The 20,821-nt window shown below is 56.5% G+C and overlaps 1 protein-coding gene across 1 annotated transcript in view; it reads right to left on the reverse strand.

The window, feature by feature from the left end:
• The window catches only part of GRIK5 (glutamate ionotropic receptor kainate type subunit 5), a 51,781-nt gene extending 35,413 nt beyond the window's left edge, over nucleotides 1-16,368 (reverse strand). The window contains exons 1-11 of the mRNA XM_040976165.1: nucleotides 15,382-16,368; nucleotides 12,180-12,308; nucleotides 11,851-12,015; nucleotides 9,246-9,343; nucleotides 8,999-9,164; nucleotides 7,475-7,653; nucleotides 6,380-6,433; nucleotides 6,141-6,302; nucleotides 4,124-4,276; nucleotides 3,616-3,720; nucleotides 3,400-3,507 (exon numbers count right to left, since the gene is read on the reverse strand). Of these exons, the coding sequence (XP_040832099.1) occupies nucleotides 3,400-3,507; nucleotides 3,616-3,720; nucleotides 4,124-4,276; nucleotides 6,141-6,302; nucleotides 6,380-6,433; nucleotides 7,475-7,653; nucleotides 8,999-9,164; nucleotides 9,246-9,343; nucleotides 11,851-12,015; nucleotides 12,180-12,258 (1,269 nt within the window). The 5' untranslated portion in view covers nucleotides 12,259-12,308; nucleotides 15,382-16,368. The remainder of the gene's footprint in view (nucleotides 1-3,399; nucleotides 3,508-3,615; nucleotides 3,721-4,123; nucleotides 4,277-6,140; nucleotides 6,303-6,379; nucleotides 6,434-7,474; nucleotides 7,654-8,998; nucleotides 9,165-9,245; nucleotides 9,344-11,850; nucleotides 12,016-12,179; nucleotides 12,309-15,381) is intronic.
• Between the last annotated feature and the right edge of the window lie 4,453 nt (nucleotides 16,369-20,821).

The raw sequence follows: 20,821 nt of genomic DNA on the forward strand, positions 1-20,821 counted from the left end.
TTGGGCCCGGCGCGGTAGCGTAATGCTTAAGGTCCTCGCCCTGAACATACCTGGGATCCCATGTGGGCGCCGGTTCTAATCCGGCAGCTCCACTTCCCATCCTGCTCCCTGCTTGTGACCTAGGAAGGCAGTCGGGCACGGCCCAAAGCCTTGAGACCCTGCACCCATGTGGGAGACCTGGAAAGAAGTTCCTGGCTCCTTGCTTCGGATCGGCGCAGCACTGGCCATTGCAGCTGCTTGGGAAATGAATCATTGGACGGAGGATCTTCCTCTCTGTCTCTCCTCCTCTCTGTGCATCTGCCTTTCCAATAAAATAAATAAATCTTTTTTAAAAAAAAAAAATCAATGTGGGCACATTGCTGTAGGCATGCTACAGCTAATAATTTCTTCCAACTAAAAACAAACAAAATTATAGGCAAGTGAGTTCTAGAACATTTCTCACAAGTCAAATGTCTGGACCTCTTCATAAATCCAGACCCCAGGGCCCGGTGTGATAGGGTCTTGCACATGCCAGGATCGTTTCCTTGACACACCAGGATCCCATGTGGGCACTGTTTCATGTTCCGGCTGCTCCACTTCCCTTCCAGCTCCCTGCTTGTGGCCTGGGAAAGCAGTAGAAGATGGCCCATAAACTTTGGAATCTTTCACCTGCGTGCGAGACCTGGAAGAGGCTCCTGGCTCCTGGCTTCAGAATGGTTTAGCTATAGCTGTAGGGACCATTTGGGGAGTGAACCAGTGAATGGAAAATCTCTATTTCTCTTTTTCTCTATAAATATGTCTTTGCAACAAAAACAAATAAATCTGAAAAAAAAAAATCAGAGAACTAAACCCAGACCCCAAGTCCACATCCAAGACCTCCTAGAGTGTCCTCACACAGTCTAGCCCTGGTCACACTGCTGTGCCAAATCCCGAGAGCTGGGAAGAATCAGAAACCGTGGCAAGGTGGTGTAGAGCACCCTTGGACGGGTGATGAACCTACATGCCACCATGTGTTGCCTGGGCATTCAGGACTGAGCAGTGAGGTGGGGCTCGGCCCATCAGCTTCCAGGGTGCACAAAGGTCACATGCTCAGAGAACTCAGCAGCACTTGCTTTCTGGCTGAGCTCCGCGGCCTCCTGCAGCCTGAACAGCGGCGCCACTGGCCCAGTTTGAAAGGAAAGTTAAAGGACTTGAACTGGCAGAGTAGGTCCAGGAGTGGGGCCCAGGTCTGCCTCACCCCATGGCAGGGGTGTACCAGGCCTCCTGAGAAGAAAACTCCCACAGGGGTTGAGTGGGTCCTAGGGTGGGGGCGCCAGCCCAGCCTCGTCTCCACAGCACCCTGCATCCACCTGCCCTCAGGCCTCTCTCAATCCGGGCGCCAGTTCAATCTCTCCCTGCTCTCTGGAGCTGTGAGCCCACCCCAGGGTACAGCCTGTATTCTGTAACCTGTCTCCCTCAGGCTCCAGGGACCTGTCTGCCCTGCTTCTTCACATTCCAAGCCCAAGCCCGCTCCTAGCCACCCTCAGCTCTCTGGACCTGCAGACCTGGCCCTGCCCTTTGCTGCTCACACCACTCGGTGCCACAGCTGAGCCCACACAGTGTCCCACAGGAGAGCCACCACGTCACTCAAGTCACTCACCACATGCTCCCCTGAGGCTGGGCTAGACAGAGTAGGCAGTGACACAGGCCCCAATTCAAGTTTGAATCCTCAAATGCCTGACCCTGGCCCTGCTCTGAGATGCTGGTGAGTGAGAGCAAGTCCAGCTATGTGTGCGGGCACTGCTGCCTTCACTTCCACCTGTTCTATATCCCCTGGGGCTCTGCTCCCAGGACTCCCCTGCCTGGGAGGGTCTCTGCACCTAACTCCTACCCAACCTCCAAAACCCCACATGATGCCACCTCCTCCACAAAGCCTTCCTCAATCCCTCCTTTGTTTGGGAGTCCCTTAGTGCCCCGGGTCAGAATCACTGTCTCCAGCTCTCTTTCCTCCACCAGAGCAGGGGCACCTCCCCCAGGAGTACTGGACAGTTCCTGTGACTCATGCTGGGCCTCCATGGCTGTGTGAAGCCTGGCACACTCTTGGGGGATGAATGAGGGATTCAATCCATCAAGAGATGAATGGCTGGCCGCCAGGAAGAGAGGAACAAGGGGGTTCCAGGGCCTTGGGAAAGGCAACAAGAGTGTGAGAAGTGGATTCCAAGTCCCAACAGACCTAGTTCAGACGTCCTTCATCTCTGCCTCCTACTCCCCAAAGGATCCCCACCTCCTCAGCCTGCAGAAGGTGTCAGGGATGGACAGGGGCCATGCACAGAGGCACAGACTGCTGCCAGCCAGCCTGCCCAGCCTAGCCCTTGGGAGAGAGCGTCTGGCTCCCTGTCCACAGCCACCTGGCTCTCTGCCACAGGCTCACTGGTCCCCTCTAGGAAGCCTGGAGGTTGACTTTTGATCAGGACTTCCCCAGGGATCTGGGCCGGCTCTGCACCTGCTGCTGCAAGGACCTCTGACACCCTGCAGGGCCCTCTGGGAACCCTCTCTGAAAGTCTATCCACAGACATCGGCTAGCTCCACACTGCTGGGAGAAGCGTGGCTGCCTGCTGTGTCCGGCTGCAGGCCCAGCTGCTCGGGGAATCCCCCTGCTCAGCAGGCCCTGAGTGTGGGGTGGGATCCCCAACAGTTCAGGGATCCATGGTGCCCTGCGGGAGGCAGCAGGAGGCAGTGGGTACTGAGCTCTGCACGGGACTCACTGTATGATTTGCTGCCTTCCCCTTAAAAGGCAGAACTAAACCAGCCTCCCAGGCAGCCGTGAGGTTTCAACAGTGATGCCCAGAAGGGGCCTGGCACCACGCCTGGCACAGAACAGGTGCACTAAACACTCGTGGATGTGTAAAGGCCCTCCATCTCAGACTTGGTGCGGGGGCAGCACCTGCAGGGCTCGTTGGCTGTGCTCAGGGAAGCTGCAGCTTCCGGGCATGAGGAACACTCAGACTGCAGTCTCAGAGATGCCTGGGACTGACTGTGTGACCCTGAAGCAGCCCTTCACCTCTCTGAGCCTCTGCTCCCACTTCTTCAAGACGGACACCAAGGAAGTTGACAAGTGTGACAAAAGGACCATCGTGGAGCTTAGGACCACCAGGACTGGCAAGGGGCCAGACAGCGTACCTGGGGCCTGGGACTGAACCCAGCCCTGCTGGCATAGGCTGCCCTCCCTGTCTCTGGCAGTGGGTAGGATGGTGATGCCTTGCTCACAGTCTGGAGTGGCTGGGCACATGGGTCTCCTCCCCACCAGCCTGTGCCCATGCCAGTCAAGGCAATCTGCACCTGATGGGGGAGCTGGGGTTGGATGTGGGGCACCACCCAGGGAAGGCCCAGCATTCAAACCCCTTTGTCTGTGGCCCTTGCATCCCCTTTAGTGCCACTCACCAGAATGGTCGTGACCACCAGGGTCTTGTTAGCCAGTGTCTGCGATAGGTTGATGTCCAGGGTGGTGGCATTCATGGCCAATGTCCTGTTAGAGTACCACACCCCTATCTGGGGGGCAGAGGGAGCACCCATCAGCACAGGGTTACAGCAGGCTCAGGCCCGCCTCACCCATCCTTTCATGGTCTCTGGGACCGCCCCCCCGCCAGGCTCACTGACCTCACGATGACCTTGTCGCGACTTCTCTAGGATGCGCAGGGTGTAGTTGGTCCTCTGGCCTTTGCTGTTGAACTCGACCCGCCCAGTCAGCCCATCATACTCTACCTAGCAGGGTGGGGAGGCGGGGCAGAGGGAGAGGGCGGCAGGGCCGAGATGGGGCAGTAAGGTCCGGCAAGGATGAGACATCCAGAGAAAGGCACCAGGTATCCAGGGAGGGCACAAGAAAGGGACAGAGAAGGACCACAGTTAACACAGCAAGACACGCAAGGAGGCGAGAAGTGTGGGATGGTGGAGCAGCAACAGAGCAAGGACCCAGAGACAGAGACACCCAGACCAGTGGAAGTAAACAGGGTAAGTATAAAGAACAGGGAGTAGAAAGGCCCAGAGAAAGGTGAGAGGTGAAAGGAGGGCAGGGTGGAGGGCAGAAGGCCACAAGGTGACATAGGAATACCGGCCGAGATGGCCGCTGCCCCTGCCACCAACACCAACCTCCCTGCACCCGGCTCACCATGCGCAGGTAGTTCATGAGGCTGGTCCCATGGGGCCAAATGTTGGCTGACGTACAGGCCAGCGGCTTCACACCAATCTCCTGGCTGCGATTCAGCTCTCGGACAGCGCTCACCACCACATGCACCGCGTCAAACATCAAAGCAGCCGACAGCTGTGGCAGGGGGACGCAGAGGATGGGCAGCTTAGCCAAGGGAGCCCGTGAGCACTCCAACCCCTCTCCCCACAGGAATAGGAAGCTGATGGGTCAGGGGGAAGGGGTTCTGGTCCTTCTTGCGGAGGACCTGTGGGTGACAGTCGCCAGCCAGGCCTCAGTGTGGAGCAGCTGTCCCTGCATGGTGGTGCTGTGTGGGAAGGGACTTGTCTGAGACGGTTCCCTGGACCACCAGCTGTGTTACCCACATGGACAGGTGTGCCCGGAAATCCACGTCTGTAGGGCCCACGCAGGCGGGGGAAGATGCCACAGCCTGCATTTCCGGAGTGGGGCTGGGTGCGTGTGCCCATCTGTTTCCACAGGACAGGTGTGGGGCTGGGGAGGCAGGCGTTAAGCCGGTGGCCTAGTTCGGCTGCTTCCCAAGCCTGTGTCAGGTAGCAGGTCCCCGTGCCTTTTGAAGCCTCCACTTCCTCTCTTGGGAAACGGAATCAGTGTGTCCACACACCCTGGTTCTAAGTGTGACTTATGACCACACTGGAGCACTGTGTGAGTGAACATGTATTTGGGTGTCTGTGTGCAGGGGTGTGTGTGTGAGAGAGAATGAATGAGCTATCCCTGGTGCCCACTTACAGTTCACAGCATGGGGTCTGTGTGTACACGTATACAAGTAGCAATGTCCTGGCACCTTGGTACAAGAGAGGTCTATGAGCAAACACACATTAATTACGTGCCTTTTGCATATCTGCACTTGTCCCACATGTATAGATACGTTTCTTCCACAAATGTTACTAAACACCTACCATGAGCCAGGCTGCAGTAGGTACTGGGACTATGATGGTGAATAAGTTGGACAGAAAACAGATCTGAGGACTTATATGTCCTCACAGAACATATAAGCTCTCTCTATGTAACATGGACTAAGAGGTAATCCACTTGGTGATTTGTGAGTGCTGGGGGTAAAGGGAACAGGGACAGAGGATGAAACATGAGTAGTTCCAATTTTTTACATGGGGGTACTGGGGTGGGTGTTGTGTGGTGGACTGGGCTATCACTGGCAATGCCCAAATCCTATATTATGCTGCTAATCTGAGCCCCAGCTGTTTGGCTTCCAGTTCAACTTCCTGCCACCCACATGGGAGAACCAGATGAAGCTCCAGCTCCTGTTTTTGGCCTGGCACAGCCCTGGCTACTCTGAGCACTTGGGCAGTGAACCAGCAGACGGAAGGCTTTTCTCTTTATGTCTCTCCCTCTTTCTCTCTGTCACTCTGTCTTTCAAATAACTAAACAAATCTTTAAAAATAGTAAGATGGAGCTAATACTATGGTGCAGAGGGTTAAGTCCCCACCCTTGCGACACTGGCATCCCCCGTGGGAGTACCAGTTTAAGTCCTGCATGTTCTGTTTCCAATCTAACTTCCTGTTAATGTGCTTTGCAGGTAGTGGAAGACAGCCCCAGTACTTGGGCCCCTGCACCTATGCAGGAGAGACCCGGATGGAGTTCCTGGTTGAGCCCTGACTGTTGTGGCCATTTGGGAAGTGAACCAGTACATGGAAGATCTGTCTCAGCTGCTGTTTTAAGCAGATAGATGAATAGGAGGACGGAGGAAGGTCTTACAGCTGAGGGGAGGGTTGGCCACAGGTTGTGTGGAGGAGTGGGAGGGAAGCAAACACAGGCGCAGAGACCCTGAGGAGCATCTGTATTAGGACATCACAGTGATGGGAGGCGGATACAGGGAGGATATGGCTCAGGTGCATGGCACGGCTACACTGTGAGCATTTTGAGTGGGATCTATGTAGGGTCTGAAGAAGCCCTGCAAGGGCCTGCACAGCGTGTTCCTGAGTATGACAAGAATCTGTGTGCTTACCGCAGGGCCCGGGTAGGTGCTGGCTTCACAATTCTCTCTCCAGGACATGTTGAGGCTGCGCACAAACTCAGGATAGAAGGGGTGGGAGGTGTTGAACATGGAGAAGCCCAGGATGTTAGAGGAATCTTCCACGATACCATCCAGATGCAAAATGGGGAAGTCCTGGGACCAAGAAGAGATGGTGAGGCCTGGGCCAGGCTGAGAGGACGTTGGCAGGGGGCAGGGTTTGGGGTACTCACCATGGTGGTGAGGATATACTTGTAAAATGCTGAGGTCATTCCCAGCTCCGAGGCCTGGAACACACGGGGGAGGTCGAGAGGCGGCAGGGGAGGCAGAAACCCGCAGGTGGAGCCGGGGAAGAACCCAAGAGAGGAAGAGAGATTTAGAGACAGGCCTGGTGAGAAGACACCCAGTGGGAAAAACAGTGAGAGATGTCCAGAGCTGGGCAGGAGCCGAGGGTGGGTACAGGGAGCATCTCACCAGGAAGGCAGCCAACCTGAACTTCTCACAGTTCTCGAGGAGAAAGGTCTAGAAAACCTGCCCATGCTGGGAGTGCCCAGGCCTGACCCACCCAGCCACAGTTACAGCCCTAAAGGGTGCCAGCTTGTACCTGCAGAGTGGCAAGAGCTGGGTTCTCAGCACGCAGGTGTTAGGGAAGGGCAGCCTTGGAGCGGATAGGCTGGGACCTGAAACCTAGCCCACCTGCCTCCTGAGGCTGAGAGCTGTGCCCTGGGTCACCCAGGGCCAGAAGCCCAAGGGTCCATGGTCACTTCTCTTCCCATGAGCTATGGCTGGCAGTGATGTAATAGTCTAAGGTTATTTTTTCTCAGGTGCAGAGAAATAATTAACACGACTTTGATTATGAAAAACAGCTAAAAGTAGGGAAACAAGTGACTAATGACTGGATTTATTGGTGGACTGAGATAGGTCTTGGGGTTCTGGCCCCTGCTGGGTGCCCTGGAGCCCTTTCTCCTCTGAACTTAACTTCTTCTCCACCCCACAAATGCTCATGACACCTGTCCTGCACATGGGATGAGAGTCAGGCCAAACACACACACAAACCCCCTCAGTGTTAGCTCCAAAACAACCCTGAGGTATCAGGACTTAGCCAGAGCCATTCTGGGCATTCTCCCAACCACTCTGAGGCAGGGACTGCCCTGTCCTCACCACACCATGAGGGACTATCCTGGGCCCTGCAGCCCGGAGGCCGCCACATTAGAGAACAGACACGGTGATCACACCTACACACCCCTTCCTGCCACAGAGGCTCGGGCACGGGTGACCTGCTCACAGCCTCGGATGCCTGGGGGAGTCAGAGACAGAGGGAGGCCCACCTTACGGAGGATAAGGTGGGAGATGGACGCGTTGGCATCGATGATGATGGTGGACACCTTGTCGTCACGAATCTCCTTGAGCAAGGGCGTGGGGTCCCGGCTGTCGTCCAGCATCCTCACTGAAAGCGTCTCCTTGGAGATGAGGAAGCCACGTACCAGTTCCTCCAATCGCAGTAGGCCTGAGGGCAGCATTGGGCCAGGGTCAGAGCTCTGCCTCCTCCTTCCTCCCCGCCGCGGGCCAGAGGCCACAGTGATAGGGTGGCTGTCCAGAGCGCAGCTGAGTTGACCCCTTGTTGGGGGAGGCTTCGCATCACGCTGCACAGATCCTCCCTAAGTAAAAACTTGACCTAGACCTTGCCCCTGAACACCAAGTTCCCATCTCTGTCCCCTTCCTGACTCTACCAGCATACAGGATCACCTCCAGTCTCAGAACAGCAACTCATGCCAGACCTACCGGCAGCCTGGCTTCCTGCCTTTCCCTCTCTCATGCCTAGTCCTTCTCGGCTACCAGATCCCCTCACGTCTGCCAGATCCCCCTTACATCTCGCCTCCGTTATCCCACTGTACCATGCTCGTGCTCTGAGGCCTTTCCTATGCTTCCCGGCACACCCTCAGCCATCTCAGGGCTGCCATATATAAGACAGGCTAGTGCCATGCTCTGCCCTGAGGCCTCTGTACTGGTTATCCCCTCCGCTTCCCCTCATCTGGCTCTCTACTCAGATACCACCTTCTCTACAGAGGTTAGGCCCAGGATTCACACCTGCAGAAGAGGCTGTTCACTGGCCTCCCGTTGGTTCATGTGCTGCTCTCACCAGTCCCCAGGACAGACTGGCACACAGCAGGTGCCCCTCTGGAGCTTAGGGAGCAACACAGTCCATCTCTCAGTTTTTTTCCCGCTGACCCACTTGCCCACCGGGCATGTCACCTGAATGGCTCCAGGACAGGTCATACCCAGTGTGTGCCCCTTTATTGACTACTTCCTTCCCCTGGCAGAAGCCTCTCTCCCTCTGCCCTCACCCACCCTGCCACTCCCTACCACTCCCTGCCTCACTTTGCATCAAGCTCTAGTCTGCTCTCAGCGCTGTGGCCAGAGCTCGTCCTCCTGCACAGCCCTGCCTGAGTCCTTCATCATTTCCCATAAACATCTTTATACCTCGCTCTCCCTCTACCCCACCCGCCTCCCTAGCTGGGAGCCCACTCACTCCCCCACGCTCCGCTCAGAAGTCCTCTTCTCTGGCACACGGGTTCTGAACCTCCCTGAGGGGACCCTCCATGACCCCCGTGTGACAGTTCAGACACCTGTAGCCTGCCCCAGTCCTGCAGTCCCCTGCAGGCAGTGACCACACTCAGGGTCTAGCAGATAACTGGTCACCACTCATGGACTGAATGGGCCTCTCAATAAAAACACACTGTCCTGTGGAACCAGAGATCTCAGCTCCGGAGGAGAAGCAGCCCAGGTCCCCCAAGGCTCTAACTGGGGAAGGGGCTTGGGGAGGAGCGAACAAAGCATCCGGGCGCCCTCACATTCAGCCTTGGCGCAGATGAGGCTGGCCGAGGGGTAGTTGAAGGACTTGAGGATCCGGGAAACAGCTAGGCTCACATCCTCATTGCTGGGGTAGAGGCTCACAGATGCGAAGCGCAGGTACTGCAGGCGGGGCGTCTCCTCAGGACCCACCTTGATGTGGGGGATCTGGATAGAGAGCGAGCCTCAGCTGCCACCCCACTCTTCCTCCCGAGCCCTCCTTGCTGTTCTGCCGGCGCCCCCCCTTACCTCTTTCTCCCCGCAGATATGGCTCACAGTGGAGGCAGACGCTGGGCTGGAGGAGGGTCCTAGGACAGACACGACTCCCTTGGGCAGGATCTGACACACTGCCAGGGGAGGGGAGAGATGCCAGGATCAGGAACTTTCTGCCTCCATTCCTGTCCCACCCCATGGTGCCACCCTGGGCCCAGACCCTGAGAACTGCCTGCTCTTCCTCCTCCTCCACTGGCCCAGAGCTGCAGACAGGAAGAAGAGGGGCCTGAAGCGGAGAAACAGGAAGACAAAACAGCCGAGGGACAGGGTAGAGGAGGACAAGACACACAGCAAGGGGACAACACAGATGCCAGGGGCCACTTTGAAATGTGCATACCCAGGTGTCCAGTTCCCGGGCCATCACTTTCCTCAATTTTTCTAACCAGCTACAACCTATGATGCTTCCAACACCCTACACGGAGCTCAGCTGTGGTCCCCTGGATCCGCCACGCTCCCAACACCTGTTCTGCTCTAGCTCCTGCCTAAGCACGTGCTAGACTCCAGAACGGGAGTGGACAGCTGTTGTTTTTGCCTAGATTTTCTGGGGGAACCGCCTTGCCTCACAGTGCACGTGGCTGGACTGGCATCAAGACTCAAGCCATCCTGTCACACAAACACATCCTCCTGGCCACGGGATCGGCTCACAGATGGTATGGCTCACATTCGGCCAGGGAGAGCCTTTCCTGCGTCCTCTACTGCAATCACAACCAGGTTTGCTAGATTGGAGATATGTAAGCTCTGAGATGCTGGGGCCATCTTGCTACAATTTACAAGGATATTCCTAAATATGAAGCCAACTCAGAGGAAAGCAAGGCCCAAGACACAAAAATTTGGGGGCTGGCATCATGGGTTATGCTGTCCCTTAAGTCATTAGAATCCCATATCTAACTGCTAGTTTGAGTCCCAGCTAGTCCAATTCCATTACAGCTTCCTAGTTTTGTGCCTGGGAAGGCAGTGGGTGGTGATGGCCCAAGTCCTTGGGCACCTGCCACCCACTGGATAGACCAGGATGGAGTTCTTGACTTCTGGCTTCAGCTGCTTCAGCCCTGGCTATTATACTCACTTGGAGGAATGAACCAACAGCTGGAAAATCTCTCTTTTGCTAAATGATTCCTAAAACATCATTTGAACACTTGGATCTGGCCATGCCTGAAATTAGTCCCTAGTTCTTTTGATGACATAGCTGGTCAAGTTTTTCTCTAACACCACACTAAGCTGGGATTCTGCCTGTGCACCCCACTTCTACCTTCTGGGCCTTCCACACTGGAGGCAGTCCCACCACTGGTTCAGGCGACATACCCTCAACCCCTCTCTCATAGCCCACGAGTCATCAGGTCTTGTCTCTACTTTGCTCAGCAGGCACAAGCTTCCTCACACATCATCCAAATGCTGTCTCCAGATTCACCCTCTGCAAGCCCTGCTTCCTGGCCCAAGACCATCACCAGCTCCCAACTGCCCGCTGACCAGGCAGCAGGGTGCCTTTTATCCTGACATCATGGTCTCCTTGCTGGCCTCATCTGTCCATCATCACCTGTCATATTGCATCCCAGAAGTTTCCATCCACTATTCCCATCCCCCGCTCCACATCCTGGAGCCAAGCAGTCAGAATGGGCTCAACCTCACACCATGTTCCCATTCTTCTCCTCCTAATACTTCCTCTGCCCACCCAGCTTCAGACCACAGCTGTATTTCTGCCCTCTGTCTCTTCATCCCCTCCTTATCCCTGCACTTCTCAAACTGTGCTATGTCACACCAGTCAAACAAACTCGGCAACACTGTGATCCACTCTCTCAGTATCTTCAAATGTGAAAGAGAACATGAGGAAGCCTGTGGGAAACAACCCTGTGGAGGGCCTGGCACGATGGCCTAGTGGCTAAATCCTTGCCTTGTATGTACCAGGATCCCATATGGATGCCAGTTCATGTCCTGGCTGCTCCACTTCCCATCCAGCTCCCTGCTTGTAGCCTGGGAAAGCAGTAGAGGATGGCCCAAAGCCTTGGGACACTGCACCTACATGAGAGACCCAGAGGAGGCTCCTGGCTTCTGGCTTTGGGTCAGCTCAGCTCCAGCCATTGCGGCGGCTTGGGGAGTGGGCCAGCAGATGGAGGGTCTTTCTCTCTGTCTCTCCTGCTCTCTGTGGATCTACTTTTCCAACAAAAATAAAGAAACCTTAAAAAAAAAAAAAAACAACCTGTGGAAAGGCAGCGTCTCGGGAAGTATCTCGGGAAGTCTGCAAGTCCAGTGTGCCTCCTCTAATGATGGCACTCCAGTCATGCCGGTTCCCTACCATGCAGCAGGCCAAGCCCCACAGTGCTGCTTGCTGCAAAGTCCCTCCTATATCCTGCTCACCCCTCAACACTCAGCACCATGCTAGCCTTCTCCAGACCCTTGTCATGGGTTCCTACACTCACCAGGAGTCATATCTGGGAAAGAGAAGGCAGAGGTAGACATGAAAGAAGGGGGCAGATGAAGCCAGACAAGGACAAGGCTGAGCAGAGTAGGCCTGGAGTGGGGTTGGGGGAAGGACTGAGGGGCTGGCCCCCACCTGCCCAGCTTCCCCCTCCCTCAGGTCCCCACTCACTGGTGTCTGTGGTCTCGTACTGGCTATCCCGCTGCAGCTCAAAGATGTCAACTTCCACTCGGGCCTTGGCAGGGACCTCAATGATCCCGTTGATCTGTTCTCGGGCCAGGGCAAGGGCCAGACGTTCGCCACGGCCACACACAGTCTGGTCATCCAGGATCGCAGCTGAAGGGACACAGGGGCTGGGGACCATACTCCAGGCAGGAAGGAGGGGCTGAGGGGTGTGGACTCCTGGGTCCAGTTGGGAAGGGCTGAGTGCTGGGATCCCCTGGGTTCTCAGAGTGGGAGGGTCTCAGAGAAGGCAGGGGGCAGGTGCTGCAGGGCCTCACCCATGCGCAGTGATGAGAGCACCTGGCAGCTGGGGCTGGCAAAGGCAACAATCAGCAGCAGCAGCAGCTCAGCCGGCATCTTCCTCCCCTCCTCATGGGGACGCAGCTACCGCGGCCCCCACTCGCCACCTGCAAGGAGATCCCCAAGCCATCAGGAGGCTGTTGACTTGGGGGATGAACCCCCTCCAGGGCACTGTCAGTTAGGGTGCTCCTAGGACGCTGTTGGTGAAGCAGACACAGCTCCATAGGGCCCTGCTTAGGTTTGTGGTTGGCAGTGCTGAGGGTATCACTAGAAGGGTTGGGGTGGTACTATCAGACACCAAGTAGGGCAGGTCTGCTGGAAAATGTGCACAGCTACAAAGCAGGAAGGAAGTGGGCTAGGGATCTCAGTTAGGAGCAAGTTCCAGGGACGAAGCCCCACCCCAACTGAAAACCAGGAAGTACCACTCTCCCACCCGGTCCCGCCCCTGTCCCTGGGCAGGCAGCCGTTACTAGGCAACCAAAACCGGCTGCTGAGGATGCGGTGGTTGCTAGGTAACTCCATCCCAAGCCTCACTTGCCACCTTCCTGACGTCCCTGGTTCCCACAATCCCACAGGGAGAGAGAGAGAGGCCTGGACATCCGGGATCTGGAGGGCAGAGTATCCGGGGATTAGGAAACTTGGAGAAAGAACAGAAAAGGAGAGACAGACGTACAAGGAGACTCATGGATAAATGGACAGAAGCAGCAGAGGGCAAGATGAAAAAGAAAAAGGAATAAAAAGTAGTAAAGAGGGGAAACAGAGTTGGAAAGTGGAGGACAGATTTAGACGGGGGAAAAGGAGAAGACAGCAAAGCAGAAAAGAAGACAGAAACCAAGGGAACAGGAAAATGAAAACAAGAAACAGGAACAAACCGCAGAGGCACAGAGGGGGGTCTGCGGAGCCAGGGCTGGGGTTAGGTGAGCAAAGTGGGGAGCCAGGAAAATGGGGAGATGCGGAGACAGGGACAGGGTAAGCCGAAGGACAGGACAGGAAGGCACAGAAAGAGGAAGACAGAGAATGGAGACCAGACACACGTTGACGGAGGCTGTGGGTAAGAGTGTTGGCAGAGAAGAAAGGGAGGAAGGCTGGGTGTGCCACCAAACAGGGTCCCCAGTGCTGTAGTTCACGTTGCCCTGGGAGGCTGAAGGAAAGGGGAGCTACGAGTGCATCCTGGTGCCCCACCACCCTGCACCCCAGGGTGTGGGGGGCTACTCTAGGCACCAGGACCTCCTGTAGAGCCCCACTAGTGAGGCATGAGCAGGCTCCACATGCCTTCCCCTAGGCCAAGGGCTGGGCCCCAAGGGATAGGATACCACTCAGGTATCTCCTGGTACCCCACTGGATCGCCATGAGGGAGAAGTGAGGGGGTGAGAGGCAGACATTCAAATCAACACATGAGACCATCTCATGTGGCCAAGAGGGTCCAGACCAGTGCAGGAGACAAATCAGTCTCAGCTCTGCCCCTACCTTATAGTGTGACCTTGAGCAAGTCACTTCTCTCTCTCTGGGCCTCTGGGAAGCAGAGGCTGGAACGTGGAAGAGCATGCTGAAGAGGTTGGTGGCTGCACATTGGAATTTGGATCCAAGGTAAAGGCTTGTCAAGGTTGGAAGAGCAAGGGACCCTGGTGGAGCTGGAGGAAGGACTCAGGGAGGTAGGGCCAAGAGCCAGGCAGCAGTGAGCGAGGCCATCCTGGGACAGCAGGGACTTCCATGAGCAAACAGAGGAGCAGAGACCCAGGAACAGGAAGACAAAAAAACACTGAGCAGAAGGGCTGGGACTCACAGGTGGCGGGCATAATAGGGAGCAGACAGAGACAAGGGTGCATGGTAGCAAACACAGCTGATAAGGTGGCAACTGGGGCTACATGTAGGCAGACAGCCAGGCAGCCTAGAAATGAGACAGAAAAGGATCAGAAAACAGGTGCAAGGAGTCAAGACCAGAGACTCCAGCCAGGTCAGGCAAGAGCCGAGACACAGCAGACAGCTTAGCAAAGCGGGGGTGGGGGAGAGACAGCCAGCCAAGGGGCACAGGCAAGAAGGCAGAGTCAGTCAGGGCAAACCGGGTGAGGCAGCAGACAGGGAAAATCACAGCAGGAGCAAGGATTTGGGGAGGACAGAAATTGGCAAAACTCTGCAAAGACGGGCTGGTGTGAGTGAGCGGTGTGAGCGAGCGGAGCACAACAGGCATAGGGAGAAAGGGGGGCTTGAGGTGCAGGAGCTAGGACCTGCACCTCAAACCCAGGGGGAGAATCCACAGGCAGAGACGGAGGAAGCAGGAAGCGGGAGTGCCCTAGAGGAGCCAGGCAGCCCCCACACACAGGTGCTCAGGGATGCCTGCGGGGGTGGAGAGTGGGAGCCCCCAGGCGAGCAGAGCAAGGCAGCAGAAAGGCCAAGTAGGGTGATGCACAAGCATGGGGCGGGGGCAGGGGACATGGAGGAGCAAGACCACCAAGGAATGAGAGCAGAAAGCCAGCAGGTGGAGCAGGGCTTGCAGAGCAGGTCTAGGGGAGGGAGATGAGGAAGATGGAAAAGTGAAGGCTGGCAGGCAACTCCTAACCCCCCAAGCCAGAAAGGGAGGGGGCAGACAAGAAGCAGAGAGAGAGAGAGAGACCTGGAAGGAACTAGGCCTGGCCTGGGAGCTTTGGAAGGGAGGAGAGACAGGAAGACTCAACAGAAAAACCAAGACCAGGTTAGGCCAACAGCAGAGAGAGAAGTTGGGCAGAGCCAAGGCCCAAGGGACACATGAAATGGAGACAGGAAAGACATTTGCAGGGGATCCAGCTATGATGGGATGGGGATGAGGCCCACGGCACTGTGGCATACGGAGAGGATAAGGCTCAGAGGGAGAAGAAACTGAAACAGCGTGTGTGAGAGCCGAGCCAGGACCCGGTGAGGCTGGGAGAAGGCAGGGGCAGGGACGTGCCAGGAGCTGGGAGAAGTGAGACGGCAAGTAAGAGCCATCAGCCCTCAGGACCAGGGAGGCCAGGAGAGCTGTGTACCCAGGAGGGGGTGAGGAAAGGCGGAGGCCAAGTGAGGCTGAGGAGATGCAGAGCACCCAGAAGACCCCTAGTGAACAAGGGCCCTTGCCTACCGGGACTGGGGGGCGGGGGTGCGGCGCACGGCGAGCCCCGCTTTCCAGGACCCAGGACCCAGCCCAGTCCCCGCCCTGCAGACACTCACGGATCCTGGTGGGACGGAGGGCTGGGCTCCCTCGAGGCCCGAGGAGCGACAGCGGGAGACGCTGTGGCGCTGGCGGTGTGCGGCTGGGGCGGGGGGAGAGGGCAGTCCAGAGGGCCCCCTCCCCCGCCGCCCGCCGCTGCTGGCGGCCCCCAACTAATCCAAAACAGTGGCTCCCCAGGAGCAAGGAGGAAGGACAGGTGGAAGAGGAGAGGGCGGGCCGGGGAGGAGAGGAAAGGGAAGGAGAAAATGGAGGAGAGAAGGGTAGAGAGGAGAGGGGGAAGGAGGAAAGGCAGGCAAGAACGGAGGGGAGGGGGAAGCCGGCCCCAGGAAAGGGCCCCCCGCCCCCTCCCCTAGCCTGGCCGGCCTGGGGGGGCCACAGGGGGCGAGGTCTGGGTGGAGAAAAGGAAGCCGGCCATCAGGAGAAGTGGGGGAGGGGAGGGTCCAACGGGGGGGGAGGGGGCCGCCCCCTTCCCCCCTCCCCCCAGGAGCCTGGGCCCTGCCTTGCAGACGGTGTCGGCAGAGTCCTCAAGCCCTCAGCCCCCACGGGAAAAGCATGCTGGAGATGGGGAGAGGTCGGGCTGCTGAGAATGGGGTGCTGGCAGCTCCAGAGAAACTGAGCAGGGGGCAGCTGAGGTGGAAGGATGGGGAGGAGGACGAGAAGGATGGTGAGGAGCAGGTGAAAGAGGAAAGGGGAGGAGGAGGAGGGTGGGGTGTCCCGCGGGCAGCCCGTGCAGGGCCTCGGAGGGAGGGCCCAGTCACAGACTCCAGGTCCCCTGCGAGAAGCAGTCACCGCCGCCACTACCGCCGCCGCCGCGGCCGCCACCGGTTCCGAGTCCCCAGCTGGGCCTGCCTGCCTGCCTGCCGGCTGCCGGCCGCCGCCGCCACCACTGCTGCCACTGCTCCTTCTCGCCTCCGAGGCCGCCCGCCTGCCCGCCCGCCCGCCGCCCGCCGCCCGCCGCCCGCCGCCCGCGCTGGGTCCTGGAGCGCGGGAGGGGGGTGGGGAGGGGAAAGAGATGGAGGGAGGGCGGGAGGCAGGGAGGAGGGGAGGAGGGCGAGAGGGAGGGAGGTAGGCAGAGAGCAAAGAGGGAGGGGGGTCGGGGGAGCCCGTATTGGTTGGGGCTGGGGGGCCCCCCGCGAGGAGAATGCTGATGAGCAGAGGAGCTGCGGCGCGCCCACCCCGGGGCCACCCCCGCCGCCACACCATGGCACTGCCCTGCCCAGGCAGCCCCTGGGCACAGGAGCCCACGGAGAGAGGAGGCAGCTGGGACCTGAGGAGAAGGATGTGGAGATGGGGAGAAAGCTATAGAGATGAGGGAAAAAACTGAAGAACATAGAAACAGGAAAAGGGGCCAAAGCCCTACTTCCCACCAGCACAGAGTAAGGCTTTAGGTCCAGGCTTCAGAAAGGAAGGCCTTGGAGGCAGTGGGAGCAGCCTAGAGGGGCTGGGGAGAGGTCACCCAGCTGGGACAGGGCAGCACACCTCAGGGGCCAGCCCAGAGAATCCAAGGGCTCCGTAGAGGCAAGGCTGTGGCAAGTGGACACAGGAAGGCTGATGAGGCAGGGGCCTGCCCTCCACAAAAATAGAAACAGCTCCTGTAGAAGGGACAGGAAGGTGGTAAACACAGGAATGCTCCCTAGGGTCTCAGTGTGGGCCTTACAGGGAGGAGTGGGTGGGAGCAGAGGCAGGGAGGAGGGAGGGAGGGCAGGGAGCTGGTGGGCAGAGCAGCAGTAGAGCAGCACTGGTGCGCCCCTCATCACCCCAGGCGGTTTGCAGTTGAGCCGGGCAGGGGGATGGGAGAGGGAATTGACACAGATCTCAGGATCGGGGTGGTGGGTGGTGCATGGCCGGGTGTGGGGGGAGGTGAAATTTGGGGGGAAGGAACATGACAGTTGGTGCTGAAGGCTGAGCGTGTGACTCACCACCACCCCCGAGGCTCGTGATGGGGAGGAGACAGCGGCACAGCTCACGTGCAGCCCCCAGCACACGTGACCACACGCTTCGCACACACAACTGGCACGTGGCAACTCTCAGATCTCACACATACACACACACACACACACACAGAGGCCTGCCATAGGTCATCTCTGGCCTGTGCCTGACCTACCTGCCACACCGTGACAGACCACCATCACTGCCTCCCTTAGTTCCAGCTAGTCCTGACAGCCATCCACATGTCTGTCCCCTGGGCCCTCCCTTGGGCAGGGAGCCCTGACATGGAACACCGATGTTCTCTAAGTGGCTCAGTGGCTGATAACACTTGGGAGATCCACAGCCCTATCAGAGTGCCTGCACTGGAGGCCTGACTCTGCTTCCTAGCCCAAAGTCCTGCTCAAAACACACCCTGAAAAGCAGCAGGTGACAGCTAGGTGTTTGGGTCCTGAGCACCACATGGGAGGCTAGGATGGAGTTCCTGGATCCTGGCTTCAGCCAGGCTGAGCAGCTCAGGAGTGAATCAGCAGATGAAAGATCTCTGCCGCTGTCTGCCTTTCAGAAAATATTTTAAAAACTAGTTAAGGGCCCGGCGCGGTGGCGCAAGTGGTTAAGGTCCTCGCCTTGCACGCCCGGGATCCCATATGGTTCTAATCCCGGCAGCCCTGCTTCCCTTCCAGCTCCCTGCCTGTGGCCTGGGAAAGCAGTCGAGGACAGCCCAAAGCTTTGGGACCCTGCACCCGTGTGGGAGACCCGGAAGAGGCTCCTGGCTTCGGATCGGCATAACATCGGCTGTTGCACTCACTTGGGGAGTGAATCATCAGATGGAAGATCTTCCTCTCTGTCTCTCCTCTCTGTATATCCGCCTTTCCAATAAAAAAATAATTTTAAAAAATAAATCTTTTAAAAAAGAACTAGTTAAAAACTGTTTCAGGAAGCATCTTTTTTTTTTTTTAATTTGAAAGGCAGATTTACAGATGTAGGATAAAGATCTTCCATCCACAAATTGCAACAACAGCTGGAGCTGAGCTGATCCAAAGGCAAAAGCCAGGAACTCTTCTGGGTCTCCCACATAAGTGCAGGGTCCCAAGGCTTTGGGTTATCCTCTGCTGCTTTCTCAGATCATAAACAGGAAGCTGGATGGGAAGTGGAGCAGCCAGGACATGAACCGGCACCCATATGAGTTGCTGGCAATTGCAGGCTGATTAATCAACTGAGCCAGTGCACCAAATTCCAGGAGGCATCTGAAGAGAAAGGACTTAATCAAACTGAGAGGTCAAAACAGATCTTGGAATAAAGGAGCCCAGGGCCTGGAATGGTAGCCTAATGGCTAAAGTCCTCACCTTTCAGGATCTAATATAGGCACTAGTTAGAGTCCTGGCTGCTCCACTTCCCATCTAGCTCCCTGCTTGTGGCCTGGGAAAGCAGCAGAGAATGGCCCAAAGCCTTGGGACCCTGCACCCATGCGAGAGACCTGAAGAAAGCTTCTGGCTCTTTGCTTCAGATTGGCTCAGCACTGGTCATTGCAGCTACTTGGGGAGTGAACCAACGGATGGAAGACTTTTATCTTTCACTTTGTAGATCTGACCTTCCAATAAAAATAAATATTAAAAAAGAAGAAGGGACCTGAGAAGCCAAGCTGAATCCTCAGATTTTTCAAGTGGGAAACAGGTGGGAACCAAAACCTGCTCAAGAGCGTTAAGTAGCCCATCCAAGGTTGAACCCAGCCTCGTCTCTCTTCACTCCCACCCACTGCAGGACAAACTCAGGCTGCCTTACAGCAGGCTGGTTCTAGCTTTCTTTCTTTTTTTTAAATTTTTTTTGATTACTTTGTTTATTGGAAAGGCGGATATACAGAGGAGAGACAGAGAGGAAGATCTTCCGTCCGATGATTCACTCCCCAAGTGACTGCAACGGCCGATACTATGCCGATCCGAAGCCAGGAGCCTCTTCCGGGTCTCCCACGCGGGTGCAGGGTCCCAAAGCTTTAGGCCGTCCTCAACTGCTTTCCTGGGCCACAGGCAGGGAGCTGGAAGGGAAGCAGGGCTGCCGGGATTAGAACCGGCACCCATATGGGATCCCGGGCGTGCAAGGCAAGGACCTTAGCCACTTGCGCCACCGCGCCGGGCCCTCTTTTTTTTTTTTTTTTTTAAGATTTATTTATTTTTATTACAAAGTCAGATATATAGAGAGGAGGAGCTGAGAGGAAGATCTTCCATCCGATGATTCACTCCCCAAGTGAGCCCAACGGCCGGTGCTGTGCCGATCTAGAGCCAAGAGCCAGGAACTTCCTCCAGGTCTCCCACACCGGTGCAGGGTCCCAAAGCATTGGGCTGTCCTCGACTGCTTTTCCAGGCCACAAGCAGGGAGCTGGATGGGAAGTGGAGCTGCCGGGATTAGAACCAGCTCCCACATGGGATCCTGGTGATTTTAAGGCGAGGACCCTAGCCGCTAGGCCACGCACTGGGCCTTGGTCCTAGCTTTCAAGATCAGATTCCCACCACTTCCTGACTTTCTCTCCACCTTGTGTTCATCCACTCAACAGGTACCCATAGGACTTGAACAACTCCTCCAGCTGCTGGTCCTAACTGCTCTCTTGGCCCCTCCCTACAGCCACCCGCCAGATGCCATTATCACCATTTCCGGTACAAGAAAACAAAGCCACAGACAGGGCAGTTGTGGTCTCTAAGGTCACAGCTAGGAATCAGGCCAGATCTCAAGCCAGACAGCCTAGTGTCCTAACACATGAGCCTGGGGCTAATTAAGCTGACAGGCTTAGAGGGCAGCTGAGATTTGCCCTGCCCCGTAGCCTTTTTTTTTTCCTTTGTTTTTTTAAGATTTATTTTTATTGCTCCGCCTTTCCAATAAAAAATAATAAAAATAAATCTTTAAAAAAAAGATTTATTTTTATTGCAAAGTCAGATATACAGAGAGGAAGATCTTCCGTCTATATGTGATGGTTCATTCCCCAAGCAGTCGCAACTGCTGGAGCTGAGCCAATCCGAAGCCAGGAGCCTCTTCTGGGTCTTCGACGTAGGTGCAGGGTCCCAAGGCTTTGGACCTTCCTCGACTGCATTCCCAGGCCACAAGCAGGGAGCTGAAGGGGCAGCAAGGCCACCAGGATTAGAACCGGTGCCCATATGGGATCCCAGCACATTCGAGGTGAGGACTTTAGCTGCTAGGCTACCCACTGGGCCTGGAAAATCAGATTTACAGAGAGAAGAAGAGACAGAAAGAGTTTCCATCTGCTGGCTCACTCCCCAAGTGTCCCAAAGACTGGGGCTGAGATGATCCAGATCTTCCACACAGATGCCTGGTTCCAGGCAGTCCAGGCCACAAGCAGGGAGCTGCAAAGGAAGTAGAGCAGCCAGTATATGAACTGGCACCCATGTGGGGTCCCGGTGAATGCAAAGCCAGGACTTTTAGAAATGGTCCAACTTAAGTCTCCTCATGTGAAAACCAGGAGCGGTAGGAGGAGAGCGCTTGACCAGCCAGCTGCCCTGTCCTTGG

Source organism: Ochotona curzoniae, unplaced genomic scaffold (assembly GCF_017591425.1).
Source record: "Ochotona curzoniae isolate NIBS_2020 unplaced genomic scaffold, NIBS_Ocur_1.0 contig_2699, whole genome shotgun sequence".
Lineage (NCBI taxonomy): Eukaryota > Metazoa > Chordata > Mammalia > Lagomorpha > Ochotonidae > Ochotona > Ochotona curzoniae.